The sequence below is a fragment of the Lissotriton helveticus genome, chromosome 11 (assembly GCF_964261635.1).
Source record: "Lissotriton helveticus chromosome 11, aLisHel1.1, whole genome shotgun sequence".
NCBI classification, from domain to species: Eukaryota; Metazoa; Chordata; class Amphibia; order Caudata; family Salamandridae; genus Lissotriton; species Lissotriton helveticus.
The window spans coordinates 830772490-830785511 of record NC_136072.1 but is presented as its reverse complement, the minus strand read 5'-3'; the positions used below and the strand labels follow the sequence as shown (position 1 = coordinate 830785511).

The 13022-nt window shown below is 44.6% G+C and overlaps 1 protein-coding gene across 1 annotated transcript in view; it reads left to right on the top strand.

The window, feature by feature from the left end:
• NCAPH (non-SMC condensin I complex subunit H) overlaps positions 1 to 13022 on the top strand; it is a 394040-nt gene that overhangs the window by 65302 nt on the left and 315716 nt on the right. Inside the window, exons 2-3 of the mRNA XM_078666999.1 lie at positions 3874 to 4108; positions 7388 to 7478. Of these exons, the coding sequence (XP_078523125.1) occupies positions 3874 to 4108; positions 7388 to 7478 (326 nt within the window). The remainder of the gene's footprint in view (positions 1 to 3873; positions 4109 to 7387; positions 7479 to 13022) is intronic.

The following is a 13022-nucleotide window of genomic DNA, read 5'->3' as shown; positions in this document are numbered from 1 at the left end:
GATTAACCTAACACCCTGACACAGTTCCAAACAATCCCATTACTGCTAAGAACCCGGGGAGGGGTTGTCGGGAAAAGCAATTACATCATCCACGTATATCGTTATTAGGTGCTCTTCGCCCAAAAATTGGATCCCCGTAATCTCTGGGTTGTCCCGAATTCTTTGCGCAAACTGCTCCATATAAAGCGCAAACAGGGGCGACGAGGGACACCCCTGTCTTTTCTAACGGGGAAACAAGGAGAGGCTCTGCCATTTTCCCAAACCGATGCATTTGCCTTGCCATAGCTACTTAGAACCCAAGTGCGGAACCGCTCTCCTAATCAGAAGTGTTTCAGGACAGCTGTTAAATAGGGCCAGTGAACGCGGTCAAATGTTTTCTCTGCATCTATAGAGAAAAGCATGGATTTGCGTGGAGAGCGGACAGCCTTATCCACGAGATGCAATATCTGCTTAGTATTGTCTGGACACTGTCTATTGGGAATAAAGCCAGCTTGATCTGGGCCCACTAAGCTAGGCATATGGGGGGCTAGTCGCGCCGCTAGGATCCCAGTAAAAAGCGTGGCATCAATGTTTAAAAGTGATATAGGTTGATAGGACCCACATGGTCTCTTGTCCTTTTCTGATTTGGCTATAACCACAACTGATGCCTCTGTCATGGAAGTGGGGGCTGGGGAAGGGGGAGTGTTGACGAGCTAGAGATGGAGTTAAACACACAAGGGAGGAATGGTGCTTGTGCGTTGCAGAAAGTTTTATAGAAAGCTGAAGTGAATCAGTCAAGACCCAGAATTTTGTGGGGTTTCAGTCAGGTTTTCGCGGAAATGACTGTCTATTCTATGGGCGCATCTTAAGTCCTCGCTTGGGCATCAGTTAGGCGGGTGACCCTTGCACCTTGCAGATATGACTGAGTTCCCTGGCACAGGAGATCTTGTGCGGCGTATAGCTTCCCATAGAACGCTGCGAATCGCGTTGCTATTGCTTTGTCACACTCAATCTAAGCACCCTTGTCCGATCAGACCGCATCTACAGTGCTAGCTTGGCGCTGGCCTTTGAGTTTGTTTGCGAGCATTCTCCCGCTTTTGTTGCTCCCGACATAATACATTTGACTTAATCATGTCTTTTAAGTACTCCGCATTGACCCAGTCCAACACAGCTAACTCTTTCCTGGCAGTTTCCAATTGGCGCCAGACTCTGGGGGCACCAGTGCGATGGTGTATTTGTTCAAGTTCTTGCACTGGTTGCTGCAATTAAGTGCGCTTCTCCCTCTCCCCCTAATTATCTGCTGCATAGTAAGCAAGAAACTCTCCCCTTATCACTGCCTTCAGGGCGTCCCAAGTTATAGTGATGGGTGTCTCAGCGTTATCGTTAGCCTCTAGATAATGTCTAATCGCCTTGTCCATCTGCAAAGTAACTTCTGGTCTACGTAGCAAAGTCCCTCTCAGCCGTCATGAGCGGGAAACCTGGCCCCAACGCGGGATAGCGAGATCCAATAGGATAGCCAAGTGAACTTGGTTGCAGCCTCTACTTCCCTGGAACCTAAGAAATAATCCAGCCTTGCATAGGACTTATGGGCGTGAGAGTAAAATGTGTATCCCCTGGGATGAGAGGCACGCCATAAACCCTTTAAGTCCAGCTCTTGTAACCATTGAGTCTCTCCCGGCCCAAGTGGTCCTCAGGGCTCGACAAATCCACTTGACCGCTCGCATTTGCGAAGTAAATTTTATGAGGTCGAGCTATTTTTAGGTCCTACTCATCCTTTCTGGCGAGTAGGAAAACATACTAACTTTTGTCCTCCGTCTTTGAAAACGGAGCAAATGTGACAAGATAAGATTTAAAGGCCTTTTTATTGCTCACAAAGCAAATGAGCAATAAAGATACCTTTAAATCTTGTTATCTTGTCACATTTGCTCCGCTTTCAGCGACGGAGGTCAAGTAGGTTACTGTGAGGTCCTGGAGTTTTTTTAAGTACTAGGCCTGCAGGACTAGTACCATTTTTCAGATTTCTCGAGTCCTGGCTCCTGCTGTCCCATGTTGCTGTGTTGAACGGTCTAGTTTGTTGTGGACCCTAGGTTGAGATCCCCTCCCAGAACCACCCATTGATCCGAGTGGACATGATGTTTGCCACCAGTCCCCATAGGAATTGTTCCTGGCCCTTGTTAAGTGCGTAAACTGACCCTATGATAGAGATGGGACCCAGGTGAACACTCTGGATCCTGCCTCACAAGGTAAGTTTGAAGGATAACTAAAAGAGCCTGTATGCCCTTATCCCCTAGGCCTCAATCCGATGATCTAGGTACATGGGGGAGGCCAAGCCACTCAGTCCAGCCAGGCCCTGTGACTTCCAGTGTTGAGTGAGAGTTGTTTCCTGATCTGGCAGCTCCTCCGTCTTTCTTCCGCTACTGTTCTCGGAGAGGAGCTGTGTGACGTAGCAGTTACTGCACTTTCCCCTGGGAGCCCAAATGCCGCCGGTTTTCTGCGAGGGCCGCCTCAGTGGTGGGAGGCCTATGCGATCTGGTCAACCTGGCCCAAGAGGCTGAAGCGTTGCGGGAGGGACCCTCCCGATCGATAGCTATGTCGCCCCTTGTCTGGTGATGGTCCGGCAGCAACACTGACACTCCCGTGCCGCCGCGTCTCCGGCGATACTCCTTGCTTGCTCGGGTGCCGCCGGACCTCCACTAGGGCTGGTGAGATTGTGGGGGCCTAGCCTATCAGGCCGGGGCGGGCCCGCGGCCTAAAGCGTTGTGAGGGAGACTTCTCCCGATCCAGAAGCTCCTCCACACCTTGTCTGCTGTCTGTATCCGCTCGGCTCAGTCTCTCGTGGCGGCACAGCTCCAGCACTTCCCCCTACTTAGAGAGGCTAGGCTGGAGGTTCACTGGGGCCTACACCCTTAGTCTCCGGGCACGTCTCCAGGTGCTAAAAGCCGCCAATCGATTGGCGACGCAGCAATTTCAAGCGCTGAGAAGGCTCTCCCGGGTCGTGCATCTGAGCGATGGCCCCTAGAGTAGCAGGACCATCCTTCATGCGAGTTCTCGGGGAGGCCCAGGGCACCGGGACAGGAGAGACCAAAGAACACATCTCACACTGCCGCCATCTTGGCCATGCCCCCCAAACATCTTTAGTGAAGCCATCATGTAGCTTGGGAACTCGTTTTCCCCAGTGTCATGATTTAAAATGGCTTCCCTGGTCACTTGTACTGGCAGTAATGGGACTGAGCAGCACAGGGGCTTATCTGCTCATGCAAATATGCCCTCCCATGAAATATTCAGCACCTTGCCTTGGGGTGATCAGGCCTGCTGTAGCGTTGATTCTATAAATACAACATGTTGGGTTAGGGGACATGGCACACAAGGATGTGTGACATGTCGTGTTTTCACTTTTGCCTGCACCAAGACCCTGCAATGACAGCCTTGCATGTGGTTGGTGAGGGGTCCCTTAGCGTGGCACAATTAGTGCTGCTGCCCTTAGGGACTCTCTTTAGTGTCTCAGGCCCTAGGTACTAAGGTAACCATGTGTAAGAAACTTGCATAGGGTGCTAAAGGTTTTGCCAGTTGGGGAAAAGATTGTGCAGTTTTAGGGAAGGAACACTGGTACTGGGGAACTGGTTAACGAACACCCAGTACACTTCAGTTAAAGTTGCATTAAATATGAGTCAAAAAGTGTGTGGGGGGGGGGCAGTACTGCAACATGAACTCTGCACCCTACACAGTGCCTTTTCTGAACCTCATGCTTGTGAATGATCTTTAGTGCTCCTAGTTGAACAGGCCTTTATCTTCTATTTAACCAGATTCTATATACTACCTTTTCTATCAATGCTGTTGAATTTGCTTGCAGCTTGTTTAGCTCTGTTATTTTGCTCATGCTCTCTTTTCTTTCAGGTACCATGGTGGCTACACCTCAGTCAGCTACAAGGTCACAGGAGGCTACTCCGGACAGCGTCTTTGTATCTCCTGGCACCCACCGGCAGCCAATAAATTTATCTGGCACCCCTGACTTGAACAACTTTCCTGGCAATGATGACGAGGAGGAGAGGAAGCGACGAAGGCGCTCACGCGTCATCGATCTTGCTCTTAGTAACACAGAGTCTCCAGCTACTGCAGTTTCTCCCAGCAGGTAAGGCCACGTCGCCCTATCCCTCCGGGAACTAAAGTAATGTGCTCCACAAATTGTCAGCTTTTTTCAGAGGAAAGAAAACCTTGTTTTGCCATGAGGCTGTGTGCTGTTTTTCCACGAAGAGGGTAAACTTTCTCAGTCCGCTGTTTCTCCAGTTCTTCACACCCTGTGTCCTCTGTTTCTCGCACCCAGAAGTAAAGAAAAGTTTACATTTTGAATCCTGCCCAACTGAAATCTTTTGAGAAGTTCACACATGTGGCTCCTAATAATTGTAGCCCACTTTAGAGATCTACTCCAATGCTTTAGAAACACTTTAATAACATAAAATGGAGAAAATGAATGATCTGCAAAAAATATCTGACAACCAAGAGGTGTGCCGCGATACTTAATTCCTTGTGAAAAATATTTTGCTCCCTTCCAAACAGGACATTGATATAACGTTTCACACCGCTGCCATCTTGGCCACGCCCCAAACATCCATATCTAAAGTGAAGCAGTCATGTAGTTTGGGAACTCGTTTTCCCCAGTGTCCACACATGTTTTAAACTGGCTTCCCTGGTCACTTGTGCTGGCAGTAATGGGACTGAACAGCACAGGGGCTTATCTACTCATGCAAGTATGCCCTCCCATGAAATATTCAGCACCCTGCCTTAGTGCGATCAGGCCTGCTGTATGGGTGACTTACATCACATGCTGGGTTAGAGGATATGGCACACAGGAATGTGTGACATGTCGTGTTTTGTGTGTGTGTATATATATATATGTGTGTATATATATATATATATGTGTGTGTTTATATGTAAAAACAATACACTTTCATGCTTAGAGTGCCACATAAATCATGCAATAAAGAAGCAGAGAATTCTGAGTAGTTCCCAAGTTTAGATGGAGAGCAGCTTCTATATAGAGCACCCTACAACACCAGCAACTCTTTGAATCTGCTTACCTCAAGCGTCTGTTTTTAAGTCTCTTATACAGAGCATATGCTGTCCCTTCGAGACATTTTGTTTACTGTTAGTGGACTTGGGGCCATCCCATTACTTACAATTGGTGGGCTTCAAAGCAACTCTCGATTTTGTTAGCTTACTGCTGTTTGGTACTTCCCTCTTCTTGCATGGGACCATCCCCTAGAGCATGGCCCAAGTACTTGTGTCCTTCCACTGCTCGCACTTTTGACGGCTATTTTTTTCTTTTTGTTGAGCCTCTCTGCAGAGTGCATCTTTTGTAGCTAGCTCTGACGTATGCATACTTCCCACCCTCTTGTTGATTGTGTCTGCTTGTTCATGTAGTTTTCACCAATGTTTGCAACTGCATCTTGGCCTTCATTTGTATGATTTCAGGTGTTTAACATGTGACTATGGAGAGGTGTTGCTTGTCTGTTATACACACACACTCTGTTGCATTACATTTCCTTTGATATAAGAAAATGTGTTTCTAATGCTGACGCTGGACTTTTTGCCAGTTCCACAGCTTTAAAGGCCACTGATCTGGAGATAAGGAGACTTGCCATGGTATGTGTTTTATGTGCAGAGTTGTGACCTTTGAAGCTTGGAAACCCCATTCAGGTCCCAGATATGCCACAAGTCCTCATGATTATTGTGAAAATTAGTTATTGTGGACATGTAAAAAAAGAATAATCCAGTCTCACCCCCTTTACATTGCAAGTGAAAGCAGTATGGGAGGCACATCTCATATCAAACCAAACAGACCTTGCATGTGAGGAAATGTTTATTTACCTTTATTTCACCGCATAAAATGCTGCCTTTCATTTGTTATATTAGACCGCTTAAAAGAATATTCGTGACTACACCGCAACAACAACCTAGAACCTTATTCCCCTTGAACAATGCTACCTTTTCATTATTTTGTTGGGCAGCTTTAAACATTAGTTGTGCCAGCAAAAACACAGGATGTGTGCAAGGTATTCAGGAAGTTGTTACCTCCCACTTCTTTTGGGTGTCCAAAAAACGACCAAGAAGGCAACATTCACATTCAGCTTTAAATGTACCTTTATTCCACCACAAACAATGCTGCCTTTCATTTAAGTTTACCTTCAAACAATATTTGCGACTGAAACTCTCCCGTAAAATAAGATTTATTTTCAACTTTTCTATGCCAAAAATGAGCTTCAAGGGAACACTTGTGCTGTGCTTTTAGAAACTAATAGCATTACTTCTTAGCTCAAGCACACGGTATCAAATTTGGGGACCTGCTTGCCTATTAATTAATGTGCACAATTATAGCAATCATTTCCATTAATTTAAATTATTTCATGAATTAAAATTAAAGAACCCTTCTCACCAAATATGATGCTTAATATCGCACTACCCAATATCCACCTTACTGGTTACCTACCACTACCCATCCTATTCTCTATATTAAGTACCCCCGGAACCACCATAACGTTGTGCTCACTATATCATAATACCTTTATTAAGACAGCCGTTGTTAGTGTTGCTACTTCCCTTCCATTTCATATTTTATTTCAAAGCTCTAACCATTCCTCACAAATTAATAAATAACAAAAGAATAATGGTTGTTTCATGGCAATTTAGAATAAAACTTAAAACATACTGTACAACCACAGTGCTATACAGCACAGATAAAATGAACTAAACCAATAGCTCTCACATAGGCGAGGCCTATTGGCTTTGCCAATGCTTGTTCTAGCAAAGTTTTAAAGCATTGGATTAGCAAGCACAGTGCCATCCATGCCGAGCTAGAAAGGGACAGAGTCTTTTTTGCCATTTCTGCAGCCATGTCTTTAAGTTTAGGATTATCATAGTGCCATCCACGCCAAGCTGTAAAATAAAAAAAAGCCTTTTACCACTCCAGGCACAGTATAACATCTTTGGGTTGCTAAAATATCATCCAAGCCGACCTGGAATGAATATAAGAAACCACAGACAAGTGTTTTGCTTCCATTATGGTGTTGTAAGGTGCTCCATAAAGGAGTTGCTCTCCACCGAAACTTGGGAACTACCCAGAGCTCGCTGCTTCTTTTTTACATCTATATTTAATGTGGTTTGCCTCTTATGCCGAAAACCTGGTTAAAACATCTGTTGCAATATTGGATTTAGAAAGTATAAAATACTATTGAAAGTATAATTCAGTTCAGTGCAAGGCGACTTACCTCCAGGCCGAACACTATCACATGACTGTTCTAGTGACGTCTCCTATGACCAAATGTCTTGTTCAAACTATTACATGATATTTATAACAAATGCACGAGTATCATTTTACCACCATAATGAAATTAATTATATTTTTCTGTTTCAGGCAAGCTGAAACTCCAACTCTCATCCCAAAGTTGAACAATACACAAATCACAGATCATTACTCGACCTGCATTAAGCTGTCAACGGAGAATGTGAGTCGTACAACACCCTTTCTCTCATCTCCTCTCCAGTCAGTCTTATTTACAGTGAGGGGATCTCTGTCCAGGCTGCACTGAAGGAATCAACTTGGCTAAGTGACTGTGCTGTTTTCTACTCTTTTAGGACTGATTTTCTGGAGTCGGTTAATAATCCTGCTACACAGCTACATGTCTGTTTCTTGATTGTGCAGCAGCAGATTTGATGTTCTTTGTAGTATGTATGTGTTTGTCCACCCACTAGTGCAAGAACCTGGCTTACTATTAATTGGGGATTTGGCTCTTTGGACTTTTACAATTGTACAGGCACTATTGCTAGTTGTGTAAGGAATTCTTGCAAAGAGATTAAAAAATGGTAAACCTAGTTTACCATGAGTGCGAAACCATGCATGCCATTACAACGCAAATCAGAACGACGACTTGCTGTAGGGGGCTGAAGGTGTTGGATTTAAAATCTAACCCCTTCCCTACTGTTGCACGGACTAAAGTTGTAATAGTAAATTATACTATTTAAAAATCCACCGTCCCCCCACACAGCAAGTTGTTGTTCAGACTTGCTTTGTAATGGTATGCGAGGTAATAGTGCGGTTGTTGTAACAACTGCTTTGTAATGACATGCGAGGCAAACGCATGCGAACCAACGTGGCATATTCTTCAAAAAGATCTGTTAATCTATATGAAGAATTTGATTATGATTCACTGATTTTTGTGTATTAAAAGGAGTGGGTTAAACTAATTTACTGAATATATGAATGCCGAGTATGTGTACTTTATTCCATGCTCCTGGGAAGAAAGTTCACATCCTTGGCATTGTCCAGCATAATGACCATACCTGTAGTCCCTTTACAGAATGCCCTGCTGTCCTACTGCATCTCATACCAAGTCAAGGAATGCTGAATGGCTGTTCGTATGGATTTTTCTTCCTTTGGATTTCATTTTATGTATATCTTCCGCATGTCCGATTGAATCGAGAAATGTATTCCCCCAGCAATAGTTTTCCAGATGGATTTCTGGAACACAGGATGTAGTTTCACTCACTTTCTCAGCAAATTACAGCATTTGCTTACATTTGGTGCTTGCATCAGGCACTGTTTTTCTGTGCCTTACCATTGCAGTTCAGGTCCTCTCCTTCAATGTCTTCTGATTAGATTTGCCAGCAACTAGGTCCAGTGTCTACTTCTGAGATCTGTCTGTTTAAACCGTGCCGATGTTGTCATAAGAAGATAACTTTGAGCCATATACAATCTGCATGCTGTGCCTGGGATCCTATTAGGACTCCTCCGCATGCAACTCGTTAGTCCATGCATCCGAAAACAATTCTGTAACACCAGGCCAACTTATTGGTACAAACCGGTATGGATACTCCAAAATAATCCCTCTTACCTTCCCTGGGTACGTCTCCTGGTGGGAAACATTTGGTTTTTATTTTTTATTTTGTTTGGGCCACAGGAAGAAAAAGTACTTTTTTCAGCAAACATTCCTAATCCCAGGAACATTTGAAGAATCCACAGCGCTTTACTGGGGCCAGTCCCTTCCTCATCTTTGGAACTGATCTCGAGTTTCAAAATGATCAATCTGTATTTCCTGCTCCATCTGTAGGCCCTTTTGCACATCCAGATCTTTAGACAAGCCATTCTGCATATCTTCAAGACCGACCCATATGGACCACTCCCCAAGGAAGCTGTGACTTCAGAGTTTGGGACTCTTATTCGATGGCTCCCAACTCTGCACCTCTGCAGAATCCATCCTTTGCATTGCCTTCAAGGAAGACCTTGTCTACCCAGGCGTGTACTCGTTTGCTTTCAGCCATCAAAGCTGACTGACCTTATTTGACTGTGAAAATGTTCGGACCTCCTTCAAGGGCCAGCCCCTGATGCAACCTCTCTCCAAAGTACATGGATGCTCTTAACTGATGGAAGTTCTCAGCTCAGGCTCACATGACATGATTCACAGGTGGATAGCGCCTTCTGCCTTATCACGTGGATGATGGCTTTACTTTTGACGTCCAAAATGGAAGTGCAACAAGTGACATTCCTTACCCTTCAGGCCCTCCCTCTGAGGGAGTCTATTCCTTTGTCTGTGGTAAGGAAACCAGCAAATGATCTAGAAGGGCCCTTGTTAAAAACTAACATCCTGATGGAAATCCTTTAGCCATCTTCAACTACTCAGGAACTGCTCCTTCCATTTAACAAAGCCTTATTGGAGCCTTTATTGTCTCAATGGATAACACATTTCTTGGGCATGGGATTTCACAAATCTGTTGCACAACATTCTAGGTCAGTGCCTCCCATTCCAAGATCTTGTCTGCTCCTCAGTCAACAGATTTTGATGATTCAAACTACTCCAACTAAACTGAATCCCAGCACTAAGGCTACTGGTTCCCTTGATCGTGAGCCCAAATGACTTTACTCCACGTGCCAGATTTTTTTTGCTTTGGATAGTTTAGTCTTACCCGTGTACCTTTTTGAATAGTATGTCCATGCCATGTTGAAATTGGTAATGACGTTCGAGCCTCAGTTTGAATGCTTCCAAACCGATTCTGAAGTTCGGCTGTATTCTGTCAACATGATGATGGTCACACTCTGGAGGCACACGTTGGTGTGCTATACAGGCCTCTTGGTAGATGTCTAGGTGGCATTAACGAACAAGTCCTATGATTGCTATAGACACTTTAAGGAGAAATCGGACTCATTTGTGGAATGTTTTCAGGGCAGCTGTACCGTGTCTCATTTGTTGTACCTTGCTGCTCCAGAGAAACCATTCCACCAACAATACCTTTGCTTACTGGGCTTCTTCAAAGTATAACCTTCACAGCAACGTAGTCTTCCCATCTGCTCTGGACCCCTCAAAGATTCTACTGGTCACCAAACACTCCAGTTTCTTTTATCGGCTAGATCTACTTCCTCAGAGCCTATCTGACTTTGTTTTACCCCCACCACTAGCTTTCAGTGAGAATTCTCTGGGAGCTCCAGTTTATCAGCAAGGGCTACTCCTTTTCTTGTTTTCCATCCTCTGCACTGCCCTTTTTCATCATGGAAGATCTTTGGGGCGCATGGCTTAATGTTGTCAAAGGAGGTGCTGGTCTTGTTTGAAAATAGAGGCTGTAGAGTGAGGTAGTGTCCTTGGAGCAGAAGGGCATGGTGTTTTACTTCTCGTTTTTGAGAAAGACAGGGTCTCGGGCGCATCCTGTATCCAAGGCTCTTCAATATATTTATTTGGCAGAACAACTTCAAAATGAGTCAGATGCTCTTGACACTCAATGCGGGGATATGATGATCTCCCTGGATATCCAAGACACCAATTTCCATCTACCAATCCGTCCTGTACATAAGCTGTGCCTCCCTTCACAGTGGTGTCCCAAAACAGCACTTTCTGGGACTACAACCATTTGGTCTTCAAATGCTTGGCATGTCTTCTCCAAATTGGTGGCTGTGGTTTCACTGAAGGAATCAGGAGTCTGCATTTCTTTTTTGGATGACTTGCTGCTGTTGTAGGTGGAGTCCTCTGCGCTGGCCATGGACCACCTTAAAAGTTTAATGACTCTACTACATGACCTAGGCTAATCCGTGCATATACAGAAAGCCTACTTCGTTCCCATTAAAACATAGTTTCATAGAGTGAGAGTTGGAAATCATCTCCATGGTAGCTTTTCCTCATGTGTATGGGTTATTTATATATCACAAACATTGCCAAAAGATAGAGGATTCCAGTACAGGGTCAAAGGCCAAGACAGTGTAGGAAAGTGAATTATTATGTGGTGGTGTTGTGAGACCATGTAATCATGTTACAACCTTTATTGAGTTCAGTTAGGTTTTTTAACAAAACCTTTGTCTCGGTCCTGGGTAGCTGTGGCACAGATCAGTGAGGCTTAAATGAAGGAACAAGTGTAAAGCATTTACAAGTACCCAAAAAAAAGTAAGAAACACAACATAATAACGCCACATAATACAATTCCTACACCAATTATATATGAATTTTCAAGGTCAGTACATCACTGTAGTTTGCTTTTAGGAAATACGATAAATCGTCCTGGGAAGTTTAATAAATAATTGCCAACTGTCTTGGATGGTGTAGGAAAGTAGGATCTGCTTTAATGGCCCCCACACTTTTTGCTTGGTGTTCGTGTGTTTTTGACAAAGTCTAACTGGTATCCTGCTAATCCGGGACCCCGCCAAGTCACTGTGCTTTCTTTCTAAATTGACCATGGTAAGTACTTTTGTACATCCACAATTGGCTATTGTTGTACCCTTGTAAGTCCCTACAATATGGTACAACGGTATATCCAGGGCATAGGTACCCCAGGGGCCTCTCATGGGCTGCAGCATGTATTGTGCCACCCATGGGAGTCCACTTAAACTTTGACTACAGGCCTGCCATTGCCGCCGGTGAGTTGGTGATTGCTTCCTTATATCTGAGGTCACTGCACATAAAACCTATAAGTAACCCCTATGGCAGACTCTATAGTCCTGAAGGCAGGGTGCTTGTCTAGAAGTGTAACGGTGCCCCTGCATAAGCTGGATACCCCTACAAACCCCGGAGTCGATTCTCCAGGCTTTAAGTGTTTTCAACCATTTAATACATATAGTGGACGTCAGTCATTATGAGATGTATAGCTATATATTGGTATCAAACGTGTTGGGATCATACCCAAACGCTGATTCCAGTGTTGGTCGTATGATCCCATGCATTAGGGATCTCCCTTGGGGTATCCCCTGTACTTCTGGTAACAGCCTTTCAGGGTCTGCCAGCAAACTAGTGCTATTGCCGACCACAGACCTGATTCTGCCCTCTTGCTCCTGAGCCAAGATTGAGCTGGGGAAGGTAGAACAATAGGTTTCCTGTCACAGGAAGGTATAATCACCTCCCAGACAGGACTTAGTGTATTGGACTGGGGTGGCGGCGATTGCCAGCGCTACCCGAATTCTTTGAAAGGCACTTTTGGTGCCCTCCTTGGATACTCCAGTTTGAGCGAATTTAGGGAGCTCTTGACTCCAGCTCTGGCTTAAAACTGGACAAAAGACATGGGAGTATCCTCCCCTCTGTCTAGCGCCCCATCTGGGAGGGACCCCTGTGTTGTTCGAACCCTTTCCTTGGGGTACTTAAGGGCTTACCTGTAGTTGACGATTAGATTCTTCGTGTGACAAGCCTCAACCCTGAAACTACGTCGCTCTTCGACCTTCTTTACACTTGGACTTCGTTGCATCCCAGATGTTAGAGCTATTTTGTGTTGAAAAAAATAGAAAGGCAGCAGTGAAAGGAGGCGACGCTTTAATGAACTTTTAAACCGCTTCAGCTGGTATTTCTTACTTCTTCTAAAGTCCTCAAATCTGTTATTTGGATAGAAGATCTATACCCAGCTAAACGTTTTTTTGCAAAGCGAAATAAAGCCATATTGATCCATGTGAACAATCTCTTGAATGTGCTGAAGGATCTTGTTGTGCTATGTAGTGCTGAGCTTGAGTTTGTATGTGCTTATGGGACGTTTAGAAAGTCTGTTTATGGATTAGAAAAGTATAGGTTAATGTTAAAATCAATTGTACT